The 27586-nt window shown below is 31.6% G+C and overlaps 5 protein-coding genes across 12 annotated transcripts; 2 read left to right on the top strand and 3 right to left on the bottom strand.

Moving 5' to 3' along the window:
* Window positions 1-363: 363 nt before the first annotated feature.
* On the bottom strand, window positions 364-4393 carry LOC139105434 (zinc finger protein 493). The gene is made up of 4 exons (XM_070661532.1): window positions 4281-4393; window positions 3622-3915; window positions 2641-3291; window positions 364-2565 (listed from the first exon to the last, which is right to left on the bottom strand). The coding sequence occupies exons 2-4, from the start codon at window positions 3847-3849 to the stop codon at window positions 823-825; spliced, it is 2622 nt and encodes an 873-aa protein (XP_070517633.1). The 5' UTR covers window positions 3850-3915; window positions 4281-4393; the 3' UTR covers window positions 364-822.
* Window positions 4302-9028, top strand: LOC139105436 (calpain-7). 2 transcript variants are annotated; one of them, XR_011546190.1, is made up of 14 exons: window positions 4304-4616; window positions 4766-5090; window positions 5163-5326; window positions 5409-5625; window positions 5689-6011; window positions 6126-6258; window positions 6671-6861; window positions 6953-7180; window positions 7260-7504; window positions 7599-7807; window positions 7900-8108; window positions 8195-8251; window positions 8325-8424; window positions 8611-8750. XR_011546190.1 is itself a non-coding variant. In XM_070661534.1 (13 exons), the coding sequence occupies exons 2-13, from the start codon at window positions 4898-4900 to the stop codon at window positions 8750-8752; spliced, it is 2484 nt and encodes an 827-aa protein (XP_070517635.1). In that variant the 5' UTR covers window positions 4302-4616; window positions 4766-4897; the 3' UTR covers window positions 8753-9028. The 2 variants fall into 2 exon arrangements, 1 of the variants encoding a protein (XP_070517635.1); XM_070661534.1 differs by having other exon boundaries at window positions 4302-4616; window positions 8195-8424; window positions 8611-9028.
* Ptpmeg (protein tyrosine phosphatase Meg) lies at window positions 8852-18275 on the bottom strand. 4 transcript variants are annotated; one of them, XM_070661519.1, is made up of 17 exons: window positions 17669-18275; window positions 16424-16635; window positions 16223-16351; window positions 16024-16072; window positions 15743-15910; window positions 15517-15637; window positions 15338-15425; window positions 15096-15248; window positions 14788-15020; window positions 14537-14707; window positions 14072-14249; window positions 13823-13990; window positions 13560-13735; window positions 13276-13475; window positions 12806-13149; window positions 12387-12671; window positions 8852-11803 (listed from the first exon to the last, which is right to left on the bottom strand). In XM_070661519.1, the coding sequence occupies exons 2-17, from the start codon at window positions 16571-16573 to the stop codon at window positions 11720-11722; spliced, it is 2697 nt and encodes an 898-aa protein (XP_070517620.1). In that variant the 5' UTR covers window positions 16574-16635; window positions 17669-18275; the 3' UTR covers window positions 8852-11719. The 4 variants fall into 4 exon arrangements, with proteins under 4 accessions (XP_070517620.1, XP_070517617.1, XP_070517619.1 ...); XM_070661516.1 differs by lacking the exon at window positions 17669-18275 and adding an exon at window positions 17187-17662; XM_070661518.1 differs by lacking the exon at window positions 17669-18275 and adding an exon at window positions 17187-17662 and having other exon boundaries at window positions 14072-14225.
* Window positions 18276-18636: 361 nt separating this feature from the next.
* Dre4 (SPT16 homolog, facilitates chromatin remodeling subunit dre4) lies at window positions 18637-25075 on the top strand. 4 transcript variants are annotated; one of them, XM_070661514.1, is made up of 18 exons: window positions 18637-18752; window positions 19004-19134; window positions 19220-19324; window positions 19620-19784; window positions 19857-20009; window positions 20096-20242; window positions 20336-20605; window positions 20688-21974; window positions 22113-22295; window positions 22388-22519; window positions 22599-22768; window positions 22855-23038; window positions 23110-23188; window positions 23267-23432; window positions 23507-23590; window positions 23700-23765; window positions 23825-23950; window positions 24109-25075. In XM_070661514.1, the coding sequence occupies exons 2-18, from the start codon at window positions 19066-19068 to the stop codon at window positions 24113-24115; spliced, it is 3393 nt and encodes a 1130-aa protein (XP_070517615.1). In that variant the 5' UTR covers window positions 18637-18752; window positions 19004-19065; the 3' UTR covers window positions 24116-25075. The 4 variants fall into 4 exon arrangements, with proteins under 4 accessions (XP_070517615.1, XP_070517613.1, XP_070517614.1 ...); XM_070661512.1 differs by having other exon boundaries at window positions 18724-18833; XM_070661513.1 differs by lacking the exon at window positions 18637-18752 and adding an exon at window positions 18769-18912.
* A 1052-nt stretch (window positions 25076-26127) lies between these two features.
* LOC139105452 (uncharacterized) lies at window positions 26128-27573 on the bottom strand. Its single transcript, XM_070661563.1, has 2 exons — window positions 27466-27573; window positions 26128-26629 (listed from the first exon to the last, which is right to left on the bottom strand). Exon 2 carries the CDS (start codon window positions 26627-26629, stop codon window positions 26336-26338), a length of 294 nt encoding a protein of 97 aa, XP_070517664.1. The 5' UTR covers window positions 27466-27573; the 3' UTR covers window positions 26128-26335.
* Between the last annotated feature and the right edge of the window lie 13 nt (window positions 27574-27586).

Genomic DNA, 27586 nt, shown 5'->3' with positions numbered 1-27586 from the left:
GGTGCAGTGGTCGACTATAAAAGTTGAAGTATGTTACATATATGTGCTGCGGAATGCCGGTCGCCGAAGAGATCGAAAGACGCCCCCCGTTACTTTTTTCCGTAAAAATAGTGCAATGGAGATAATACTGAGGACATGGGTAATGTAATATCGAAAAGATGTTATCTGCAAGCGAAGGTACGAATAATTATTATTAAATTGTGACTTACTCAACGCGTATATCTTATTTCGGCTTTTTTTGGATAAGGTATTATTTCCTTCAATATTTGTAGATAAAAATACAAAACCTTAACATTTTTAAGTTATTTATTGAGCAATGAGTTATTTACATCTATGCATGGCAAAATACTGTTTAAAAATCTGTTTTTTTTTCGCACAAATGCCTCTTTAATGCAATGATAGAACGATGAGTATTATTTAGAAAAAGACTATATAAATAGTTTTGTTAATTTGTTTCTTTTTTGTCTATAAGTCTAATTATTAAAAAAAATTTATATTATAAAAATCCAATTTGTACATACGAATTCAATTGATATACGTTGTATTATACATAATTAACGTCGTCCACAGCGATATTTTTCGTTACTTCAATCGTTCAGTTATCTGGGATCTTATCACATAGAAATTTCTCTCAAAAATTTATATTTTGATAGTTATTACGATAAAATATAGAAAAATTATATTTGACCATGTTTCATATTAATATCAATGTCTGCAAATAGCGTTCATATAGAAGATGCAGATCTATTTATATATTAAAAGAACTTCGCGCGAGAGTTTGTATTTATGACAAGATCTCAACTCGCCGAAATAACTGCTGTTTTACTCTTTCTTCACGTGTAAGCGCATATGTTTTTTTAAGTTATCAAGCCGATTGCACCTGCGGTCGCAGTAATCGCACTTATAGGGCATTAGATTGCTGTGCACGACAACATGCCCATTCAAATGACTAATCTGCTTGAAACGTTTATTGCAGATGTTGCAGATATACGGCCGTTCGTTCATGTGCGCGGACGAGATGTGTGTTTGCAGATTCGTCTTCCTGACGAACGTCGCCTTGCACACGTCGCATTCGAACGGCCGTACGTTTGCGTGGATCGCCAGATGCGATTTCAGCACGTTCTTGTGCTTGAAGTTCTTTTCGCACAGATGACATTGAAACGGTCGCTCATCGTTATGCACTTTCTTATGCACCGATAAATGAGCCAGTTGTTTGAACATCTTGGCACAGATCTCGCACTGATACGTACGACCGTCCTCGTGAGCGGCACTAACGTGACGACGTAGAGTATCGGCCAGAGTGTAGCGTTTACCACAGATCTTGCAGCAATACGGACGTTCGTTGGTATGTGTTAGCAAGTGCCCGTTCAAGTTGCGTTTTTCAAGGAAACGTGCGCCGCATACGTCGCATTGATAAGGTTTCTCACCGTTGTGAACGTACATGTGTTTCTTGAGCGAATTTGATAAACTGAAGCGTTTTGAACATATGGTGCATTGAAAGCGACGCTCGCCCGTGTGCACCAGCATGTGCGACTTGACATGGCCAGCTTGCTTGAACCGTTTCCCGCATACTTTACAGTCATACTGGCGTTCCTGCGTGTGCGTAAATATGTGCCTCTCGAGCACGCTCTTCGTCGTGAATACCTTTTTGCAACTATCACATTCGAATAAACGATATATACTAGGGTAAGCATCGCGTGACTTCGACGCCGTCGTCGTTGTCGCAGTCTTTGTCATCTCATCTTTGTGCGTATGCGCGTGTTCCTTCAGTAAATCCAGCGACTCAAACTTTATACCACATACTGTGCACTGGAACGAACGATAGTCGTGATGAGTTAGTGAATGCTGACTGAGATGACCCAATTGTTTGAAACTCTTATTACATATATCGCACATGTACGGCCGTTCGTTCGTATGCGATCGCATGTGTCTCTCCAGCACACTCGGGAAGCTGAATTTTTGCTTACAATAAGTACACTGTAAAGATTGGATTTTTGAGACACGAGTCTCTGCAGGTAATTTCCGTTTACTCCTTTGTATCGAGCTTTTATTATTGATTTTATCGGAAGAATCTTTTGCTTCCAGTGACGAATTATAATCTTTGTTAATCTCGGGATCGGATGTATCCTGCTTTACTTGAATCACAGGTTTTTCTCTGTTGGCCGTTAATGCATTGGCGTTGTTTCTCGTATTTCTACCGATTGGCATTTCCTTTTTCTTGTCAGTTCCTTCGTCTTGCCCATGTGATTGTTTCATATGCTTCGCATGCAATCTCGGAATGTCAAATGTTTTATTACACAGCTTACAGCAAAGAATCTTTTTTACTTTGTGAATTTTTATGTGGTTCTTTAAATGTCCTATTTTCATATACTGTTTTTGACAATATTTACACTTGAGGGACTGAGTATCTTCCTCGACTTTCAATTCATTTTTCACGACTGTTTCAACAATAGATATCGAGTTCGTTGTGTGTGCATCATCTGTTCGAGATTCACTTTTGTTGTTACTACAGATAATGGTCTTTAAAAGTGCCTTCTGAGTACCTTGTGCATTTTCTTCACATTGCTGAAACATTCGAAATATAATATAGTTTCAATCATTATATTCTATAAATTCTACATTATACTGTATTATTATTACATTGATTCTATTCGATGTATTCTTCAAGTCTTCTATTACTGCAACATTTCCGTCCTTATTTGACAAATATTTGAGCCATTCTTCTTCTGTTTTCATACCTTCCATATCTTTTTCCATACCTTGAAAGTTTTCGCGTGCATTTTGCCTGAACAATACGTCATACGGAACTTTGTCATTTTGACAGCAATACGTCGAGTTATGAACGATCTGTATGAAGTTTAATCCTTCACACCAGGTCCTAGTTGGATTTTTTCTCATCCAAGATTGAAGCAAACTTTTAAAATCCCTGCGGCTAATTTCACAATTAGATATGTCTCCGTGCAATATAAACAAATCATTCCACAGCGAACGTATTTCATATACAACTTGTTCAGTAAATGTACGTCCACTGCTGCTATGTAGCACCCGTGGAGCTCCTATGATTCCAAATACATCTAAAAGATTCGCGGCAACTTCTTTGGCTGTGTTGCTATGAAGAGCTTTTAATACAACAAACTTGGAAAATTGATCTTGATAAACGAGAAAGTATTTATAATTAAACGTTGGCTCTACTGTCATCTCTATTACATCAATGCATCCTTTATTGTATAATTTCTCAGAAATGTTAGCGATTTTTTCGGGCAGATGACTTGAAGAATCCGTTTGATGGTCCTGAAAACAAATGTATGCAGTAATATTAATTAAATTTCTAATGCAAATACATTAAATTATATTTACATATTTAATTAATAATAATAAGATAAAAATACTCTTCAATTAAATAGTTAATTTCAATGCCATTTCTATAATTTAGAATATTAGTTTAATTTATTAGAATGTAGATAAAATTGAGGGGTCAACCGTTCGCGGTAATTAGGCACTACTGACAATATGTGCAATACATTAAAAATATGTAACAACGTGTGGCAAAAATAGCAAACACTATACATTCTTTTTAAGTAGTGGTTGACTCCTCAGATAAAATAAATAACAGAAACTTACTGTCTCTAGGATATCTGAAAAATTAATATCTTGTTTAACTTTCTCATCCTTTTCTTCTGATAACAATTGAACATAAATGACTTTATTTTCCTCAAATTGTGAACTCTGGGTATTTTTCAAAAATTCCGTTTCCTGCTTAATAGTCAGGAAGTCCTGGCTTTTATCTTCTGGCAACAAGTGATCCAAAGACTTACGCACGCATGTACTTTGTGGAATTTTTTCATTCATTATTACTTACGACATACGTCGTGTTTAATATTGTTTCTTTATTTTTCTCGTTATCCTTACCACTTCCTGTAATTAATACAACAGTGCATCTGAATATTAAATTTGTTAATAAAATTAGCGTCTTTATGAAGACTTGTTTATCGCAAAGAATCATTTAATATTATTTGTCCCAATAATGTTCGTCTTCGTCAATTTTCAAGGATTAATTCAAAAGTTGTTAATTTTTCGCACCATATCTTAATCTGTCCTATATATATCAAAACTAAACCCGGCAATACTATCGTTTCTCGATTAAATACTTAACCTATTATATCAATTCAACGCGCGCTAAACTCCAGCTGTTCTTTACGAAAAGAAATTATGTACACTAGCTATAGATAAAAAAAAATATATATATATATATTCCTATAATCTTCTGCATGTTTACTCACTTTGTTTTAATAAATAAGTCACAAATGTCACAATAAGTCTAATTCCATTCACAATCGAGATACGTCAACCTCGATCTCCAAGTTGGAGACTCCAACCTGCTCCGACTTTTCAGTGTTATCCGCACTTGGTATGTATGCACGTATGTGTACTTGATATGTATATAAAAGGTAATAGAAAGTGTTGTTGTTAAGATTAAGGCAAATTTTCATTGTGTTTTGTAATGAATGTTGATAGTCAGTAGAACTTGAGATGAAATTGACAAGGAGACGGAAAGAGATCATATTATTTAAAAATCAGGCATCGTTGGACTCGTAAATTTGGACGTAAAATTAAAGGTAAATTTGTTTATGTATTGTGTGGTGTATATAAAAAAATATTGAGGTATGACGCATGCTCGCAGTACACGTATGGATACCTTATCTGGCTCTTAGTACTTATCATATATCAGTGAAAATATATTTAAAATAATATTTTCTTTTAATAGGCTTAAAGAAAATCGGAATAGGAACCAAAAAAAAAAAAAAAAAGAGAAGATAAATTGTTTAATTTAAAGGCACAGCAACAAACCACTTAATGAATTTGGATTTTAGTCAATTTCTTTTTGTTGCTCGTTAAAATGACGCAAAATTTGGATGATGCGCGACTTGCTGCTCGTAGAGCAGTACAATTTGATAGTAATGGTCAATTCCAGCAAGCCTTGTATTATTATGATATCGCTATTAAACTTCTTACTAGATTACAATCGGATGGTGTGTATGAGGATAAGCTAGTTGAGTATCGTGAAAGAATTTCGTCAATACAACGTCTTGGTAAGCACTTCAATATTTTTTATAAACGTGAATTGTGCTTTCGACAGAAGATCTTATTTTTTTAATTTTTAGTCCATGAAGAAGAAGAAAAAAGTCATAATCCAGAACCTTTACATCAATCCCAATTACAGAGATGTAAATTTCTCATGAATCAAGCGTTAGATGCAGATGAAGCAGGTTTGAAAGACATTGCCGTAAAGTTATATACCGATGCTGCCGAACTTGGTCTTAGCGCAGTAAGTGTAATTCTTTCTGCTATGGTATTATTATTACATAATTAAAAATTTTTTATCGTTTAATTTACACGATATATTACAGAAAACCATTGACACAGAAGTGAAAGCTAAACTGACGAACCTTGTTAGAGTTGCTGTTGAACGGGCAGAAACTTTGAAAGGAATTAAAATTACTGAGGATAATGGTGTTATGCAAAGTCTTGCTAAATTACCATCTGTACCAGAAAGTAGTTTTCCAGATAGTAAACAATCAATACAGTCAGAACAGCCAGTAAATGCACCCTCAACGGTTCCTCCAGGTAGTATATAAATTTTTTAAGACAAGCACATTTATATAACATATTTATTAAAATAAATTTTAGCAAGAAATACTAGATCTCCGCTTCATCGAGGAAGCAGTGGACATCTTAAAGTAACTGGTGGTAGTACTAATTATACTGAAGAGGAGAAAAAAGTACTGCTTTATGGTTCTCATATAAATGATAATGAATTTGTACCATTTATGAGTATCGATCTTGCTGAAAAATTTCAATATGCCTTTCCATTTACTGATAAAGACGGATTATTAGAGCTAGCTCCAAAGCAAAAGCCTGATTTTGCTGCATGGCGTCGACCAGAAGAATTATATTCCGATCCGAAAATGGTCATAGGTCATCATGTTGATTACTTCAGCATAAAACAGACTGTTAGTAAGATATATTAACGTAACAAATGTTAAAATTATTCTTAAATTTTTAACTTATTAAATTAAAAAATATTAAAACTACAGTATGCTTTATTAACGTTTTTTTTTTTTTAGGTAGTTTCTGATTGTTCGTTCGTTGCTTCTTTGGCTGTGAGTGCTCAATACGAAAAAAAGTTTGGACGAAGACTTATAACATCTATTATTTATCCTAAAAATAAAAACAAGGAACCAATATATAATCCGTTTGGTAATTATATAATAATTGAACTCGTTTATTATATAAGTATTATTAAATAAATATATTCTGTGTGATACACTCAGAATGTTTAAACTAGTTACATTAAAAAAGATATACAGGGCCCGAGACACCTGGAAAAAAAACTGACGATAAATCGTAATCTTAATTTAAAGTTGCCGCTAAAAAAGATATACATTTAATACAAGCACTTTATTTAGTGCTCATACTTAGGTTGTTATTCGACTCTTACACAAATATAATTTTAAATATTTACACTTATTAGCCTTTTTAAATCAGAATAGTTGAAAGATACATTTAAAAAGCACCATTTAGTTATTTTTTATATGAGAGTTTATCTTGCATAAAATGCATATATTTTAATATTTATTATATATTAGAAATGATGAACATATAATGTTAGGAAAATACATGGTGAAACTACACATCAATGGCATTCCACGTAAAGTAATAATAGATGACCTTCTGCCTGTAAGCCGATACAACCAATTACTCTGTTCCTACTCTAGCAATCGTGGGGAGCTATGGATTTCTTTACTCGAAAAGGCTTATATGAAAGTAATGGGAGGCTATGATTTCCCTGGATCAAATAGTGTGGGTTTATTTTCGTTGCAGTATTTAATTATAACTCGTTAGGCTTATTAATTATTATTATATTTTAAATATCGTATATTTCTTTTTACAGAACATAGATTTACATGCCTTAACTGGCTGGATACCTGAAAGATGGGCAATAAGACCAAATGAACCAGATTTTAATAAGGATAATTTATTTAATGTATTACTAACACGACTGCATAAAGGAGATGTATTAGTCACTGTAGCCACTGGAGAATTGTCAGATTTGGATGCAGATCGTACTGGCCTTGTACCTAGTCATGCATATGCCGTCCTTGACGTGAGAAAGATTAATGTAAAGAAACAGTTATTTACATTTATTCTAATTTTGAAATATATATATTTAAATTATATTAAGCACATTGTTAATACAGGGGGAAAGACTATTACAATTGAAAAATCCATGGTCCCATTTGCGATGGAGGGGTAATTATTCGGAACTTGACATAAAACATTGGACTCAGGATTTGAAGGAAACTTTGAATTACGATCCGGAATCTGCTTCAGTATTTGATAATGGTGTTTTTTGGATTGATTATGACAGTATATGTCGGTTCTTCGATGTATTTTATTTAAACTGGAATCCAGGATTATTTAATTATACTTATTGTATACATCAGTATGTAATTTTTATTAAATTTATATCATGTCATTATCATTTTTTTTATTTGTAATTTAACAAATATATTCGATGTAATTCTATTTTGTTATAGAATGTGGAAAGCTGGAATTGGACCGGCGAGAGATGCATACAACATTGGTGACAATCCACAATTCTCATTAGAAGTACAGAGTAGAGGATCTGGTGCTATTTGGATACTTCTTACAAGACATATTACAGATATAGCAGATTTTCGACAAAATCAAGAATATATTACAGTTTTAATTTATCGTAATGATGGAAAAAAGGTATATTATCCATGTAAGTATATAATAGATTAATTAATTTCAATTTTGCCTAGTTTATTTTTAACTGTCATTAATGTATATAATAAAAAACAAAAAAAAAATTAGATGATCCACCACCGTATATTGATGGTGTGAGAATAAACAGTCCACATTACTTGTGTAAAATCAAACTCGATGACCAAAGTGATACAAAATATACTTTAGTTATATCGCAGTACGAAAAAACACACACTATCTATTATACCTTGCGCGCGTACGGAACATGTCCATTTATATTACGGAAAATACCCCAACTTTATAAATACGAAAAAGAGGTATGCTATTTATAAAAACTGAATAATTTTTTCTAGATATTTTTTTACATTATTTTTAATTAATTTATATTAACTTTTTTTCATAGGTAACGGGTCAATGGAACAACATAACCGCAGGAGGATGTGGCAATCATTCTACTTATGTAAATAATCCGCGATATCAAATAGTCCTTGAAAGTGCAAATAACACTAATTATTTGTTAATTATTTTAAAAGGACCTAAACAGTACCAAATAGGTTTTGATATTAACATCGTTGCACTGAACGACGCAAATGCAGGAACTGCATTTAAAACAAAAAGCTCTGGACCATTTAGGTTCGTACTTCATTCAATCATTTTATTTATAAATTATATTTTAATGAAAGATAATTTCATACAGATATAAAAGCAATTAAGTCCGTTGTTAGTTCATTTTTTAATTTTTCAATTATATTAATTATTACCGCCTGTTTCTGTTTTACATTTTATACTTACTTTTTATCTTTATTTCTATATTTACAGATCTGGATTTGTATATTTAGAATTGGAAGACGTACCCGCAGGAACATACCATATTGTTCCTTCAACATATGTACCTGGTCAAGAAGGACCATTTTTTTTAATATGTAAATCTTCTTGTAACTTGCAGCTACAACTTCTCTAACAAATTATATCTTAAACAGATTTATTATTGATGCTTTTCCACGATGCAGATTAATTCTCTCGCTTGACTTATTTTCTGTCGCGAAAATTAATGTCAGCTTTATTTTTATTATTTAATTAATGTCCGAGTGTATATTTAAATTACATTTGAAGGAGTATGAGGTGCTTAAAGTACCATGTGAGATACCTACACTCGTAACTAATTGCTGAAAAAGCAAGACTAAATGCCGTGTTGTAATATTTTATTTAATAAATTGTTAATTTATGAGTGCAGATATTTTAAGCTGCTTTAAACAGTTATCTTAAATCAGCTTTTTAATCGTATATCCCTCTACGCAACAATCTATCATATATAATTAAAATAATAACATATTTAATTAAAAATATTTTTATTTACATAGACAAAAAATATTTGAAGAATTGCATATCACGTTTACACAGACAGTTGTATAATTACTTAAATTAAATAATAGGTGGACCTGTTACGTATAATTCTTCATATACATTTGCAAATATTAAAATCCATTACACATTATTTTCTTTTACTTGCCGTATATATTGGAAACTTTTTTTTCCACATACTTATCAGGCATATTTTTTTGCACCTCTTTTACAACATTAGTTTTTTTTTATTTTAATATATTGATAAATTTAATTAATTTTTAAATTTGTATGTATTTAATGTTAATTTTTGTGTATAATATGCAATAAAATAGATAGCAAAAATATTGCAGGACGAACTATAAAACAAGGAAAGGTAAGTCACACATTTATATATATAAGTTTTGTTTTCTAACATGTACATATTTTATGATATATATTAATGGCGTCTCTTCATTTTTTTTCTTATATATTAAAATAATCTCTAAATTTTGATTTAATTTGTCGAATTAGATTTATCATATATCGATTATATAGTTGTAAATATAGATATCCTTTTATTTTTTCGTTCTTTCATGCACTGTAAAAAGAATACAAGTTAATCTCTGTCTAATTGATTGAAAAGCTTTGCAAAAGTGAAAGAGCAGGTTAAACGTATAGATTAAGTTATTGTACCTATTCGATAACTTTTATTCTTTTGACCACGCATGAAAGATTATAGATTATTGTTTCAATAATATTTATTGTAATACGAATTTGTAGTAATACAAAAATAGATTATAAAATGCTGGTGTTAATACATACGATGAGGTATTATATAAGTATTATTAAAGAGTCCAGTAAGCATAATAAAAAAAGTTGAGATTCGTAAAATTAACTAAAAAATTAAAAACTTTATGAAATATACTATATGAAAAAATTTATATGTTAGTATATCCATCCGGTTATTATGAAAAAATAAATAATATATGAAATTGCATAAATATCTATTAGAAAAACTACAGCCCCACATTTACAATAAACATCTATTAATAATAAAAAAAATTATTTTGAAATAGTACTTATCTAGAGAAAACCGGTTATACAAAATTTTTTTTTATCAATATGCATATTAAAAAAAAAAATATGTAACGTTTTTAGGTAAAAGTGACATTATTAAAGTATTTAAATTGTTTGCTTAATATTATACAAAAATAAACTGACAGAACTTTTATGCCTTCACATAAATTTTTGATTCTTTCCGAATATAATAATGTTATTTATCCGTGATGGATATAGTTTGCCTGCAAGCTGCCAATGTTGTAGAATTGTAGATTGTACTTCGCTCTGTGTTTTTAAATTTTAAATACCTCCTATATGATTATTTCTTTATGTGGATAATGGACAAAGTTTTACGCAATTACAAATTCATGAAAATTTGATTACATTAACTGTTAATAGCTTTGATAAAATTGTAATCAATTAATGCATAGCACAAATTTAATATCAAGACATTAGCTATTACATCTTTTCCTTTTCGATCCTCATTAGTTATTAAATGTTTGTTACTATTACAAAATTTATTCAAATCCATTAACAATTGACGTGATTACTAAATACTTAGTACATTACATTAAATTTACATATATTTTGTTTATATTGCGTGCAGAATATTTGTTTTATTTAAGTCATTGTATCTAAACTTTATGTTCATTATTTTCATAATTGTACTTCAAATTTGTAATATAAATGTATTAAATTATGTATTAATATTATTTTATCTTTTGTTAATTTTACGAAAAAAAAGAAGTGATAATCAAAATTAAAAGATTTACAATAAATGATAAACGCACGCAAACGAACATTCGCAGAAACAAAAATAAATTTTAAATCATCTAAATAAGTTAATGTTAAGGTTGTTATATAATATATAATAGCAGTTTTTGCTTTAATAAAATATACTAAAATTTATTTACTTAAACTAAATTTAAAATATTTCTATAAGATATCCAAAACGATAAAAAATAAAGCATTATATGCAGATCTATATAAATATATTAATTTTTAAATAATTATAATTTATTTCATAATCTACAAATAAATTTTTGTAGAGTTATATGTATTATATCTGTATATGTATAAAATAAAATACATTTTTAATTACATAAATTTAATAATAAATCATAGTATATATCATTCTTTTGAAGCTTTCTAAATGCATGTCTCATAGAAATATTTTAAATTATTATAAAGCATTAATACTCGCGACAAAAAAAAAATATGATCACATTTTGTACAAAACATAGTTTTGTATAAAGAAATGAAATAAATCTAAAATACTAAATAGATCTTTTGTGTATAATAAAATTACAAAGAAAGACATTTTACAATAATGTAAGAACTGGACTCAGCTACATATAAATGAGATATATGTTGTAAGCATCTGCTTTTTTTTACTAGGATATGCTATATTAAATATATATATATATATATATTATACGTTATTGTCAAAGTATAAAACTACTTTCTAATGGCATGATGCTTGATGCAAGATGTGATAAAAGAAATGGTATAATTACAAAATGCTGCTCATCTCGAGTTTTTATTTTCATCTACTAAACTCTGGAAGTGGCTTGGCTATCTCTTCACTATAGGCTTTATGGACTGCTTCACACACGAATCTATATTGACTCTGAAAAAAAAAAAAAAAATATTACGTTCAAATAAATAAATCAACTTGAGGAAGATAAAGTGAAGGAAACATTTCATATCAGTAGTCAGTTTCTTGTGTCGAGGTTGAGGATAACTCGAGTGAAGACCCGGCAGAATTAAGCGATGCTACAAATATCGTAAATGCAAATTTATCCAACAAAATAATCGTTCATCGCGTTTTTTAATTTTAATCGTAAAAAATCGCTGCGATAATCCACTGTTATTTTTTCGGTCGTTCGTCTATCGAGTAATAGTGTTAGTGATAATAATTATAAAAAAAGCAGTGTAATAAAATGTCAAGTGATTTAAAGTGCTATAACACGTCAGGATAACCCAGAATACTGCCACGGAAGGAAGGAAGGATGGATGGAAAATAATCTAACTTAACCGAAAGATACAAAGGTAAGTAAATCGTCGACACGCCGTAGGCTGTAGATCCCTCAATTGTAATTATTAATATAATTAATTAATATCCTAATTTAATAACGTGCACGAAGCGCGCACTCTGCAATCTTTAGTATTATTTAAATAAATGTAAATTGATAAGAATAAATAAAACTTACAGCATTCTGTATCATCATCGCTCTTTGATCTCTCATAGAGCGTACAATATCTAATGGATATACTGGTTGATTAGCTTCAATTAAACACAATGCAGTTTCCATTAAAACTAATACGCCAGTTCGTCCTATTCCAGCAGAACAATGCACAACCGCAGGTTCGACTATTCCAGTACGAGCTGCTCTAACGCGTTCTGTAAATGTAGTAAATTGTCGCCAATCATTGGGCACTCCGTGATCAGGCCAGCTGCAATACTGCATATGCGTTATATCTCTTTCTTCTCCAGTCTGCAAAAATATAGATGTATGTATATATAGAAAGTACGCACATTCCTATATTATCAAATATACTTTATATGTGTATTAAAAATATAAGAAACTATGATACTAGTTTTTTTTTTTTATATTATTTTTTTACTCACATTAACATCGCGAAGTATGAATTCTCTAAAAATAAACGTATCTTCGACATTTTCTGCAGTTGATGTAAGTGTGAGATTCCTTAAAGTGAGAGTTTCATTGTACGCTGGCCAGTATTGATGGCATTTCGCCCGACCGCGTTCTACTAAAGTTGTGAGCATAACGACAAGTGTACTACCCGCTTCTAAAACCATTTGCCAAAAATCGGCAACGGTGGAAGACAAGGGACCTTGCGTAGCAATATACCTATTAATAATGCCTGAACCTGGTATTTCCATGTTCACATAATTGGCATTAATGTAATCTCCGTTTGCAGATCCCATCAAAATTACTCGAGTAACGTCATCTAAAAAAAAAAAAAATAAAATAAAATTGATATATCACAAATAATTTTAATAACTCTTTTATTTTGAATAAATAAATCTGATAATTTTTTTAAATTAATTTTTATATAAAGTAAATTGTAACTTACATGGCGAAATATCACGATAGCGATTTTTTGATTGATTTTCTGGTTTTTTCGATTCAAGAGATGTAAGCTCCGGATTTTTTCTATACAGTTGCTCATATTGCGCGATAAGAGCACCGCTTGCTAAACCATCCGCAAGCAATAACATAGATTGAGCCAGTGCATCAGATCCAATTGCTGCATGAGGTGCATCAGGTACATACCTTGCAATTCATTATAATAAATTAAATTAATTAAATGTAATAGAGTGTAATATCTATAAAATAGCATAATTTAAAGTTATGTACCTATAAGGCGGTTCTTCTTCGGATGTCTCATCAGTTCCAGCCAATGCATTATATAGGGCGTTAGGTCTGACAGTTAAAGTAAGCTCACCAGATCCACGATCTCGTGATTGCCGTATTAAATTCACTACACGTTCATGTAATAAACCATTTACATCGATTCCATTTATGTAAACTACCTGTATAAAGAAAAATTTTGTTAAACGATATACACGAAAGAAATTTAGATTAATAATGATAAAGACAGATATTAAATAAATAAGTACTTGATCTCCCTCATTTAATTTTGGATAGCAACGATCAGCGGGTGTATTTGGTGCTACTCGTGATACTAAAATGGGCATGTCCAAATCTAATCCACCTTTCACATTAAAACCAAAACGACCTTGTTCGTCTGGTGTTAAAGATATAGTTACTAAACCATCTTCTAATATCTAAAATAATAAGAGTACATTTATTAAATAGTTCAGTTTTTATTTAGTTACTATCGTTATATTTTCGATAGGCACACATACTTGTGGAGCCGGTGAACTAGTAGGTTCGCTATAATCTGGCAAGTCATAAATATTTCTTTCAGCAGTCGTATCATCATCTGCATAACTAAACACTCGAGATCCTAAGGCTGGAGAAAACGCTCCACCTTGCGTGTAGCTTCCTGTTATTTCTTCCCTCAAAGATAAAAAACCACCTTCACTATAAGAGGAGATAAATGAAACTAAAGATGCTAAATAAAAATAAACGCCAACTACATGTCATTTTTACTTTTAAAGTAATTTGTTTTACGAATTATGCAAATAATGACGTAAAAAAAATGATATTAAATATTTAAGAAAAATTAGCATTTGTTTTATTTAAACTTCGTAAATAAATTTTTAATTGTTTGCTTAATCTTTTATTTGTTAATTATTTATGTACTGTTGAGAGAAAAATAATTATATAATTTTGAAATATTTTATATTATATTAATATATGTAACTAACTCATCACTTGGATTTCCTTCACCCCATGCTTGACGAGGTTCACGAGCACCGAGAGACTGAACCTTATTGTCATAAGATCGTGGAGGTCTTCCAGGAGGTATTGTCAGTTTTCCTTTGTCTTCAGTAACAGATGCCGTTGTAATCGTGTGACCAATTTTTTTACTAGGAGATCTAAATGTTAAAAAATCGATTAAAAAAACTTTTATAAAATTTATATTTGATAATATTAAATTGCCAATCGTTATAATTACCGTATAAAGGTTCTTTCAACACGTGCTCTGTGCTTCCCATCTTCAACTGTTTGAAATTCTGTACGTCCTGAATATGTAAATCTACTACTTAACGTAAGAGGAAACCGTTTTGGTCGCATTTTCGGACTGTGTAGTCTAAAGAAGGTATGATGCTCAACACAAGCTTTCCACAAATTTTTAGAACTACGATAAGTTTGCATGTTAAAACCCAATAACGTATCGTAATTTTCAGACTGTAACATAAATAAATTAATTCGAAAAAGTGCCAAAAACATTTGCTAAACAAATTAATGAATAATAAAACTTACTTGTTCTCGTCGAAGCTGTATAAAGAACTGTTTTCTTTTAAAAGAAATTTTAACAATTTTTGACCAAGAAAATACATTGATTTTTATACCATTTTGAAATACAACTAGACCTATTGACGTTACACCTAATTGTATTTCTTTATTTGTTGAATCCTGAAAGACAAATAAAATATCTATATGTATTAATGTTAATTTAATTTTTCAAAAATGTTTTACGATCTGATATACATATAATTACATACCCTTGCTTTATGCAATTCCACCCCATACATATCTAAGCGCTTGGCATGATCCAAAAAGTTAAATTCTGCATCAGCTGGTAATTGTCCCCTAAAACAAAAAATACTTTTAATATTAAAAGAAATTATAAAATTTACATTAAGTATATAAAAAAAAAAAAATAAAATAAAAAAATACAAACTTATGCAATTTATGCAGTTCTGCTATTTTCTTTTCCATTTCTTCCGTTTGTCCAGGTATCAATTGCAATTGTGAAAGATAACCAGGTCCATGTTCTTCTGGATGATAATCTCCTAATTCGGCTATATATATATCAAATAAAAAAAAATTATATATTAATTAATTTTATTTTTACTTGAGTATATTTTATTCTAACTTAGAATAAAAAGATTTTTTAATACACTTACACTGAACTGTATAACTAGCAATTAAACAAGCAGTACTAGGTGGCAACTGAAGTTTTCCTTGAAGTATATCTCTACGTATTTGTAAATAGAATTGATATCTCGTATATTCTTCTTGCAGTTTACTAGGATCAGATACATAAAATTTTACTCTAAAAAAGAAATGACCACCTGAAACCAACAAATATATGTTTTATATATATATATATAATATAATATAATCGTCTGAAAAAAATAGTTTTTACATAATTGCGGATGTTTTAATAAAGAAATAAGATCTTTACCCTTACTTCTTATCTGCTTTTTTACAGGTTTAGAGGGATCCAACCATCTCTAAAAATGTTAATATTAAAGATTAATAATTTTATATATTAAATATTCTTTTATTATTCATTAACAAAATTTGTATGTATTAAATAAAAAATAATTTAAAATAATTACATATAATAAAATAATTTTATACAATTTTTTAGGACATATTACCATTACGTCAGACGCTGAAATAGTTGTGCTAACTCCATTTTCGGCATATTGCAAACCAAAATAATCTTTTTCAATAAGTTCTAAATGTTGAAACACCAAGTCCAATAGAACTTGTCCCTTCGCTCGTTTCTGTAACACATATGTGCATTTTTATTTTTGCTTAAATGTAAGTATTCTCCTAAAAGACTGTTATAGACTTACATCTAATTGAAATGTATGTTGTGTATCATCTAAGAAAGTAACGGTCGCTGATAGAGATTTTAGTCTACGATTTCTTGCTAATTCAGCACCACGAACGTGGTAGCTCCCACTGGAGCCACTCAACGCTCTGCGTGATACACTCTCGATCATCTCAAATATATGAAGGCGTGTCAACCACCTTCTCGATACCGCCTCTCTGTTATGTTGGCCACCTGTGTTAAAAATAAAAATTTAATTAAAACAAAAATTAGAAAAAAAATACAGCACACAATAATTTTATATCTTGCTCAACAGTTTCTGTACACACCGTTTTCTTTTCTTTTTTTTGTTCCCTATTTTTTATAGTTTAAATTATGAATACATTAATTAAAAAACATGAGAAAATATACTTAAAAAATTTTTTTTCTTATAAAAATAGCCTTATGTTAAATTAGCATTTTAAATTGTAAATATTAACATGTCAGCATGCAAAATTAAACCTCAACCAAATATATAATTACTCATAACAATTAGTCAAAACAATTAAAGTATGCCCTATTTTAATTTGAGATTTAATTAAAAAGAAAGTATTTTTTAGCTGCACTTTTTAAAAATGTTTACCCATTTCTCTTTTTCCTTCTTGCTTTCAATTTTTAAATAAAATTTAAATTGTCTATGTGCCACTTAAGGCATAAAAAGTACAGCTTAAAGGAAAATGTGTTGCAAAAAGAACTTCATGTTAATTAGCACTTCAAATCACCAGTAGATATAAAAGTATAATTACATTCCATAAATGTCATGTTGTTAAAATAGCATCAACTTTTAAGACAATAATCCAAAATGTGTTACATAATGAAGTTTTCTGAATAATGTAGAATGGAAACTTTCTGAAAATAATTTAGATATGAAAGAGAAAGAGAGCAGGATTTTTATCGAATTAATTACCATTGCATAATTAAATTTTGCAATTCTTTCCAAACAAGAGCATCAACACTAACAGACATATTTACATGTTTACATATAATTATCACGAAACAGAAGATATGTATTAAAATAAAAAATAAAAAAAAAGAAATTTATAGAGGAGAGTATTCGAATAGTAAATATATCTATGTAGCAATAAGATGAGAGACCTTATTGTACGAGTCAACATGCAAAATCACTCCCCCGACCAGACGTACAATCGTTCGCAGCAAGGTACACACGCACTCCGGATAATTTAATTTGAGATTTCGTCGGGGTCAGCTCGACCAAATATATACTTACATTCATGATACGAGCGACACGTTTCACTCGCGATCGTCGTGAAACCCTGTGCGCGGGACACGAGGGATTGCTCCAAGTGTGCATACGAGCCCCGGGAGCCGCGCTTCTCTCTCAGAACGGCATCGTGCTCTTGGCCAGACCTGCACCAGGCCCCTTTTCATAATCGTACGGATCCGTGCACGGCGTGGACGTGCGGCATGATCCTCGTCTTTTCTCTCCTTTTCTTTTCTTACCCGGGACAGATCGACGGGCAGTCCCGCAGACCGAATTCGCACTTCACGACGCCCCGCCGACAAATTTCTAATCCGCCACTCTCCACGACCCCGCTTCTCTCATTCTTACCAACGTATAAGGTAACGTTTCGAGGAAGGCTCGGATCGGTCGTCCCGTGCAGCGGACGTGCGTGCGTGCGTGTGACGTTCGTTTGGTCACAGAATAAAAAGCATTCCGCGATTCCGCGGGGGCCTACGAATATATAACCCGGATAATGCGAGATCTATTCAGGTGCGGCGAACGTATATACATGCATTTGCTTGCGTACACTGGCGTGCAATAATTCGCTGGCCCCCGCAGCAGCGGCCCTAACTTATCGACCTGATTTTCATCCCCGCCGAGCCTGCCTTATATTTTACGTTCAACGTCTGTTTTTTTATCAAATTGACTTTTACGTTGTATTATTTTATTTTATTTTAAATTAAATGTTCGGCAGCGGCAAGTCTCTGAGACGTACTACTAAATTCCTCGGTAATAAATCAGTAATATCTGTCCGACCAGTCGTCAGTTCGCACTACTGTGTCAATTTTTTCGGAGGCAAAGACAGGTGACGCCTCATAGCGAAGTTCGCCATGAACTAAAATACCTGACTCGTCACTAGGACTCCAGTAACTTTGCCGCGATTCGAAAACAGTCACGAGTGATCGTCAGGCGACCAATAGAGGGACATTTTTCTAAAGGAAGGTAACCGTTTTTTCCCGACGATCGGCCAATCGGCGGGTCGGTTTCACAACCTTCTGCGCGGGACGCCTTCTCGGTTCTCGCGTCACAATTCGCGGCATCGCAGGCCGGAGCATTGCGTGTGTCGAAGGTTTGTGGTTATAAATCCTTCCTGATCCCGCCATCTCCGTGCTCGCGCGAGTCTCTCACGGTCGATGTGCCATCGTTTTTGGTAGGCGGGTGAATTCACGTGATACTCTGACCTGCGTACCGGCACGCAAAACACGGGAAAATTATAACGGAGGAAAGATGTGATTGCGCTAAAACTATCTACGCGTCTTCTGAATGTTTTTCTGCCCCTCGTTCGCTACAACGCAGACGTTGATTACGATTTTGTTTTAGAGGGAACTGGAGGCCCGTGGCCGTGTGCGTTTGTGTGACGCCAGAAATCCAAACGCCGAACCATGGCGAACGTATCTCTCGACAAGGATATGTTCTTTCGGCGCATGAAGCGCTTGTATGCCGCGTGGAAGGTAAACCGAATGGTCGAATAATCGCTACCCGCTCCCGGTAAGCCAAACTGTTGCGTTCTTTTATACAATCTTTTGTTTTCACCAGGATGGCGAGGTCGGCACCGATGACAGTTTCGGTAAAATGGACTGCCTCGTTTCCGCTGTCGGCACGGATGAAGATATCGTTTACAGCAAGTCTATAGCATTGCAGGTATGCACCCTTCCTGCTCGAAAATTTTAACCAAAAATATCGTTTGTTATATCGCGATATATTTGAGACGGACTTGTACTAATTTTTTTACAGTTGAACATTACTCTGTATATATCTTGATTTACTTATTTATCTGAAAAGATTATTATGTAATTAGATATTTTACCTTATACTTATATACATTTTTTATATATTAGGTTCAAAGATATAGCAATGACTTAATATTAACTTGTTAGAAATGTTTAATAAAAAAAGTCGATTTTTGTAGATTTATGTAAAAGTATATGTGTTTTAGACATGGCTGCTTAGTTATGAGCTGACGGATACTATAATGATATTGTCAGAGGATTCTGTTCATTTTTTGGCCAGTAAAAAGAAAATTGAATTTTTGAGAAAAGTAGAAAATCATAATTCTGAAGATACCGGTGTACCACCTGTGAAATTACACATAAGAGATAGGGTATGTATAATGTACAATTTATGTAAGATATTTATTATTGAATATGTCAATAACATAGTTAAAATTTTTCAGAGTGATGAAGATAAGGAAAATTTTGCAAAACTCATTAAAGTAATGAAACAAAGTAAAAATGGCAAAACTTTGGGAGTATTTTCGAAAGAAAATTATCCAGGTGCCTTCATGGATGCATGGAGAGCTGCTTTAAAGAATGAGTCCTTTGATACGGTAAATAAACAGAAATGGCAGTTTTACTACAAATATACATTAAAGTTAACAAAATATTAAGTCTATCTTTTTTTGTAATTATATAGGTGGATGTTAGTGCTGCAGCTGCTTATGTTATGTGCCCCAAAGAAGAAAGCGAGATAGTTACTGTAAAGAAAGCATGTTCAATATCTGTAGATGTTTTTACCAAATACCTTAAAGATCAGATAATGGAAATTATAGACTCTGATAAGGTAATTTTCTTTAATTCTTTATGAGATTATGTAGCTATATTAGTAAAATGTGTGAAAAAAATATGTGAAAAACATTGTACTTTTTTATTTCAGAAAGTTAAACATTCAAAATTGGCAGAAGGTGTAGATACCGCTATTACAAATAAGAAATATGTAACAGGAGTAGATATTACGCAGGTAGATATGTGTTACCCTGCAATTATACAAAGCGGTGGAAATTATTCACTTAAATTTAGCGCCGTTAGTGATAAAAATACTACTCTTCATTTTGGTGTTATTGTTTGTTCATTGGGAGCTCGTTACAAATCCTATTGTTCAAATATAGTGAGAACATTATTGGTTAATCCCACAAAAACGATTGAGGTGCGTATAAAATATAAAAACGTTATATCATTTAAATTTTATTACAAAAAAATTATATATAATTTATGATATGTTGTTTTAGGAAAATTATAATTTTTTGTTACAATTGGAAGAAGAGATCTTGAAAAAGTTAATTGCTGGAACAAAAATAAGTGAAGTATATGAAGCTGGTATTAAATTTGTGAAAGATGAGAAACCAGAAATGTTAAATCATTTAACTAAAAATTTTGGATTTGCTATGGGCATTGAGTTTAAAGAAAGTTCTTTGTTACTGGGTCCAAAAATTCATGCAGTAGTGAAGAAAGGCATGGTGTTTAATATCAACGTCGGTCTAGCAAATCTTACTAATTCCGAAGCCACCGATAAAGAGGGAAAAACATATGCTCTTTTCATAGGCGATACGGTTATAGTGAATGAAGATCAGCCCGCTACTAATTTAACACTTTCAAAAAAGAAAGTGAAAAATATAGGTATATACGTAAAAGATGAAGAGGATGACGAAGAAGAAGGAAGTGGAAAAGAAAACGAGCGCAAACCAGAAATTTTAGGACGTGGAAAAAGAACAGCTGTAATAGAATCTAAATTGAGAACAGAGCATAGTTCAGAGGAGAAGAGAAAACAACATCAAAAAGAATTAGCTCAGCAATTGAATGAAATCGCTAAGGCTCGATTGGCTCAGCAGTCTGGTGGTAAGGAAGAGGAAAAAATACGCAAATCGACAGTATCTTACAAAAGTTTGAGTCACATGCCACGCGAGCCGGAAGTAAAGGAGTTGAAATTATTTGTGGATAAGAAATATGAAACTGTGATTTTGCCTGTTGCCGGTATTCCAGTACCTTTTCACATATCAACAATTAAGAATATTTCACAGTCGGTAGAAGGAGATTATACGTATCTGCGAATAAATTTCTTTCATCCTGGCGCTACTATGGGACGAAACGAAGGTGGATCTTACCCTCAGCCTGATGCAACGTTTGTTAAGGAAGTGACATATCGGAGCACAAATACCAAAGAGCCTGGCGAGATTTCCGCACCGTCGTCAAATTTAAATACAGCTTTTAGGCTAATTAAAGAAGTCCAGAAGAAATTCAAAAATCGGGAGGCGGAAGAAAGGGAAAAAGAGGATCTTGTGAAACAAGACACCTTAATATTATCACAGAATAAAGGCAATCCAAAGTTGAAAGACTTATACATTCGACCGAATATTGTTACAAAAAGAATGACTGGTGGTTTAGAAGCTCACACAAATGGATTCCGCTATACTTCAGTCCGCGGCGATAAAGTAGACATTCTTTACAATAACATTAAGAACGCCTTCTTCCAGCCATGTGATGGTGAAATGATTATATTGCTTCATTTCCATTTAAAAGTATGTATCATATTCTCATCTTGAATATTTTTTTAAGTGTTATGTAAAAATAATATAAATTTTTTTATAAATATAAATTGTATATCTACTATATCGTTAATATGTAAGCGTGTATTTACACATATTTGTATTTTTTAGCATGCTATTATGTTCGGAAAAAAGAAACATGTAGATGTGCAGTTTTATACCGAAGTCGGCGAAATTACTACAGATTTAGGTAAACACCAACACATGCATGATCGCGACGATCTCGCAGCTGAACAATCGGAACGAGAACTAAGACATAAATTAAAAACTGCTTTTAAAAGTTTTTGTGAAAAGGTATGTATAAATTTATTTTAATTAACTTCATTTTTATTAACTTTACATTTTTTTTTCTATCGCATAATAATATATATTTGTGTTGCATTAAGGTTGAAGGAATGACGAAGCAAGAAATAGAATTTGATACGCCTTTTCGAGATTTGGGATTTCCTGGTGCACCATACAGGAGTACTGTCTTGCTTCAACCAACTAGTGGATGTTTGGTTAATCTCACAGAATGGGTAATTATTGTAAAACACAATTTAAAAGCAAAGAAGATAATAGACATAATAAATATATTAATATTACGTTTAATTTTAGCCTCCATTTGTCATTACTTTGGAAGATGTTGAATTGGTTCATTTTGAAAGAGTACAATTCCATTTAAAGAACTTTGATATGATTTTTGTTTTTAAAGATTATCATAGAAAGGTAGCAATGGTAAATGCTATTCCTATGAACATGTTAGATCATGTCAAGGAATGGTTGAAGTAAGTAACATTGTTACTTAATGTACAAAGCTGGCAATTTTTTCAAGTAATATAATTCATATAATTTCAAATTTATAATTTGTTAGTTCGTGTGACATTCGATATTCGGAGGGTGTCCAGTCTTTGAATTGGACAAAGATTATGAAGACTATAACAGATGATCCTGAAGGATTCTTTGATAGCGGAGGATGGACGTTTTTAGATCCAGAAAGTGATGCTGAAAATGAAGAAGTTGATGATGAAGAAGAGGAAGAAGATGATGCATATGAGGTTTGATATTTAATCAAATAAAACTGTTAAAAAATGTAAAATTTATAAACATATATTTTATTTGTTAATAGCCATCCGATTTCGAAACTGAAGAAGAATCTGACGATGATTCCGAATATTCTGAAGCTTCTGAAGATTCTGACAGTGAAGGTACTTTATCGCCAACAACTTATTTTTATGTTATAATTTATTGTATTTTCCCTATATTTTTTTATATTGTTTTAACAGAAGAATTAGGCACTTCCGAAGAATCGGGAAAAGATTGGTCAGATTTAGAAAGAGAAGCGGCTGAGGAAGACAAAGAAAGAGGAGATGAACGTTATCGTGACGATTATAGTTCTAGTAAAAAAAAGAAAGCACACCGAAGACATACTCCATCTCCATCAAAAGATAGGTATGCATACATATATTTAATATTTTAATATTCTTATTATTTAATATTAACTTAAAATTTTTTTTTTATGTAAGACATAATTCTAAGCACAAGAGTTCTTCGAATTCAAAGAGTAAAAGCTCACCCAGTAAGGATAGACGGTCATCGGACAAACACAGGTAAATATAATCCCGTATAAATTATAAATAATTCGGAAAATATTTCTTTGTAAAATAAATTTCTATTTTTTTACGAAATTATATCGAGTCTTATGCTTAATAATTAAAGATCGGATCGATCTCGGAGTGGGGGCTCACACAAGAAGGGGTCTCCTTCAAAATCATCTAAACACAGGTGATTACAGATAAGTTTTATGTTTTTGATTTTGCTTTAATTGAAATTCGTTTGTTTAGCCCCAGAAAGAGTGACAGACACGATAGACATGATAAAAATAAGTCATCACATTCTTCGTCCAGTAGTAAGAAACGTTCTCGTGAGCAGAGTTCGGATAAAGGTGATAGATCATCTAAAAGATCAAGGTAAGAAATAATAAAGGGTAATACATAATACTATATATAATATTAAAAAGAAATTAATAAACATTAATTTTATAAAATATTAGTTGCAACTCAGATAGTTAACCGATCGTTGGTGAAATTAGGTCTTAGTTGCATATTTAGTTAATGTATTTTTACAGGAAATAAGTGAAAAGGATTTACACACTGAGAAAAGAGTACACAAGAAATGATACAAATGCTGATTCCAAGTAAAGCTTTCTTAAGGTATAACAATTTATAAAAATAGTACATTTTCTTGCATTAAGCAACCAGAAAATCTGTTGACGCTCGTTCACACTTAGTTTGCTGTAGTATATAAAAATGTGACCTAAAGTATCGATGTATTATCCTCTATATTAATATTCTCATATTTCTATATTTGACATTTTTCATGTATATAATAAAATTTTGTACGAAGTTCAAGTATGTAGGTATGCATTCATATATATTATGTTTTAATTTTATTTGTTATCCAACAAAATATTGAAAAGGATGTATGGGTTTTTTCGGTTTTATAATTTTTGCGCTTTTAACATTAATATATTTCTAAGATTAAACATATTTCATTCCATTTCATATTCGATAATATAAAAGAGGATTTTATTTCTTTTAAGTTTTCCGTGACTTATATACAAGATAAAAATAAATAAATCTATGAAGTAAATTTGGAGTATCTGTTTATTATTTTAATTATCATTTTTTTTTATCAAGAAGCAATCGTTTAGAAAAGTCTGTTTCATAGTTTGCTGTGACATTAAAAAAAATGTATGAAAGATACTCAAATTTATATCTGTAAGGAATATTGCTAAGAACTATAATATAGAACATTAATATATAAGCGATAAAACTTAATTATTATGGATAGTGAAGAAAAAGAACGAATGCAAGATAATGTACTACTAATAAATGCGATAATTATAAGACCTAGTTTTTCTTTGCTCGTTAAATGCCGAAATTTTTTGCGTACTTTAAAAGTGTTTTGTTTATTGGTTGTAATACTTACTTTATAATATTAATTATTGCTTGAGAAAGTAATGCGTTTTAAATGTTTTTTACACGATTTGAATGGTTAAAGAATTGAAAATACATGGCAATTATTTTTATCGAGCTCGTGCATTACTTATGCATACTAAAAAAAAGAAATTATTGATTTTTGAAAGGTAAAGTTAACCGAAATAAATAGGAATTTGTTTGGAACTCATTTACATAGTTCTCAGATTTGTAATGACACAATAAACCTTTTTTAAGTTATTTAATGTCAATGTACAAATGTCATTTGTGGTTTTTATATTCCAAAATGTATGTAATGTTGATACATGAAAACGATTGTTTTTATTGAAATGCCCCACTTATTATTAAAAACGATTAATTATTATTATATGGTAGTATTATAGATTTTTAAAATATATCTGATCTGAGTACAATGTATGTGTAGGAACAGAAAATGGAATAAGAAACATGATAAATATTTTTTATTAAACTTTTGTAACAGATAGCATAAGAAGATTAAACTGTACATTGTTATATAACGATTTTTCTGGTAGATTTAATTCATTTACATACACATGGCTGTATATATGAATGAAAGTGAAAGTTTTACGAACAAAAAGAAAAAAAAAAGTATTAATCGAGACTTCTCGTTCTCAATTTAAATATGTATGATAATAATGAGACAATAAAATTAGCGGAACAGAAGACGAGAAAAGCATGATCTCACAACTCCATTGCGTCTTGATTGTGCTGAAATTTTCGATTTAGCCGTGTTGTGAAATAAACGGTGGAACAGAAAAGCCGCGTTCAATAACATGGTGAATAGAAGTGAAAGTACGCTTCTTCGATGAGTAGTTCTGCAACTTTCTCTGTGATATATCGCTAGCAGCATACATAATTCAAACTAAGGGATCCTTACAAAGAATATGCGATTAATTTCACGATTGCAGACTATGTGTTTTGACGAATGTGAATTTTAATGCTGAACAGTTTCAGAAATGCTATTAGAAGCCAATAAAATTACGCATAAACTTTAACATAAAATACATTACGATATTTATAGGGTTCTTTTACATACATTATGTTGATATGCTATTCTGTTATTGATGAGCTATTCCCTGTTTGTGAATAACGGACATGCATAATGGAGGTAATGAATATACTTAAGCTCAGTTTTATCATACATTTATTTATGAAAAATGAAAGATCTACAGCGTAAAGAGTTTTATCAAATACAAAAGCAAGATACAGAAAAAGGAAGATAGCTGTATCATAAATATTTTTTTTTTTACAAAGGCACTTAATGATAATTTTTCATGAATATTTTTTACACGACGATGACGAGAGATGGCAACGACAACGCAAAGGCAGGGGACTTTAATTTCGACCTATTTGATCAATCTGAGTCTGAAGATTGTTCACCACTTCTGGTGGCACGTGATCGCCCAAGATCTCGAAGAGATTGATCCTTTGGTCCCCAGGAATAGATTCATAAGCAGCCAGTTCGATGCCTTCTTGGACCTTCTGTATTGTCGCATCCTTAGGGATAAGGTAGGTGTTCTGAGCTTGCCGTATCGCCTCATTGCTAAAGATTTGCCCGTCTTTCTGTGGATACGCCGTAATCACGCCCACCAGAAGTAACGTCGCCAAAACTATAGTGTGAAGTCCCATCTGGAGGTAAGGAGAAGAGATTATTAAACTTTACACTTACGTAACGATTCGAGAACATGAAATTTAAATACAGCATCGTGATATAATCGATTTAAATTTATATCTGTATATTATAATATTGTCCTAATATATTCAAGACTTTAAATAAACTCTGTATTATACAATATGCTATGTAGTGCACATTTTATGTGTATTTATTATAATTTTTTTACAGAGAGTTTTGCAACTTTGTGCATAATTCATCAACCTCGCGCCACGTTCAAGGAAAAAATTGTGAAGCAATTTAAGTGTTACGTCAATGTAAGATCCGCAGAGTAACACACGCGGAGAAACGAGAACCTGGTTATTGGCGAGAGTTTGACGCGTATCAAAAGCGATGTCCGAAGAGCGTCGATCCGATCTCTCCTTAATGGTCGAGGTCAAGTCGCGAAAATGGAGCAACGTTTGTGGAGAACTTAGTAATTTCGTAGCGCACTATAAATTTACGTTTCAATAACGTCGAATAATCCGTAGCAATATTAATTCTCTTTTTTAATTACACGTTGGTGTACAATACAAATTAATATTTTCAATTGACAATTTGGAATAATAAAAATGAGGATGTCAGATGGAAAAAAAAGGAGCGAGGAGTGACACGTTATTAACTTTGCATTTTTTTTTGTTTTTTAATAACACTTATTCGAAGCGCAAAAAATTATTTTAATTAATTAACGGAACTGTAATCAAAATATTAACGAGATCACGCGCGCACAAAATTTGTTTGAAAATAAAATGTATTTATGTCCGAATAAAGAAACAATTTTTTTTTTGTAGATTGCGCAGATTGTGGTACTCACGCTGAAAATGCGTTTCACAATCGGCCACTTCGAAATGAAACTAAGCGTGCTGCAACGCGGGTTGCTTTTATACCGCAGATGCGTGGTGGCAGAAGAGCGGTGAATGCCACTCCCATCCTCG

Source organism: Cardiocondyla obscurior, linkage group LG09 (assembly GCF_019399895.1).
Source record: "Cardiocondyla obscurior isolate alpha-2009 linkage group LG09, Cobs3.1, whole genome shotgun sequence".
NCBI lineage: Eukaryota > Metazoa > Arthropoda > Insecta > Hymenoptera > Formicidae > Cardiocondyla > Cardiocondyla obscurior.
The sequence above is the reverse complement of the archived record's forward strand: the minus strand, read 5'-3'. Positions and strand labels throughout refer to the sequence as shown.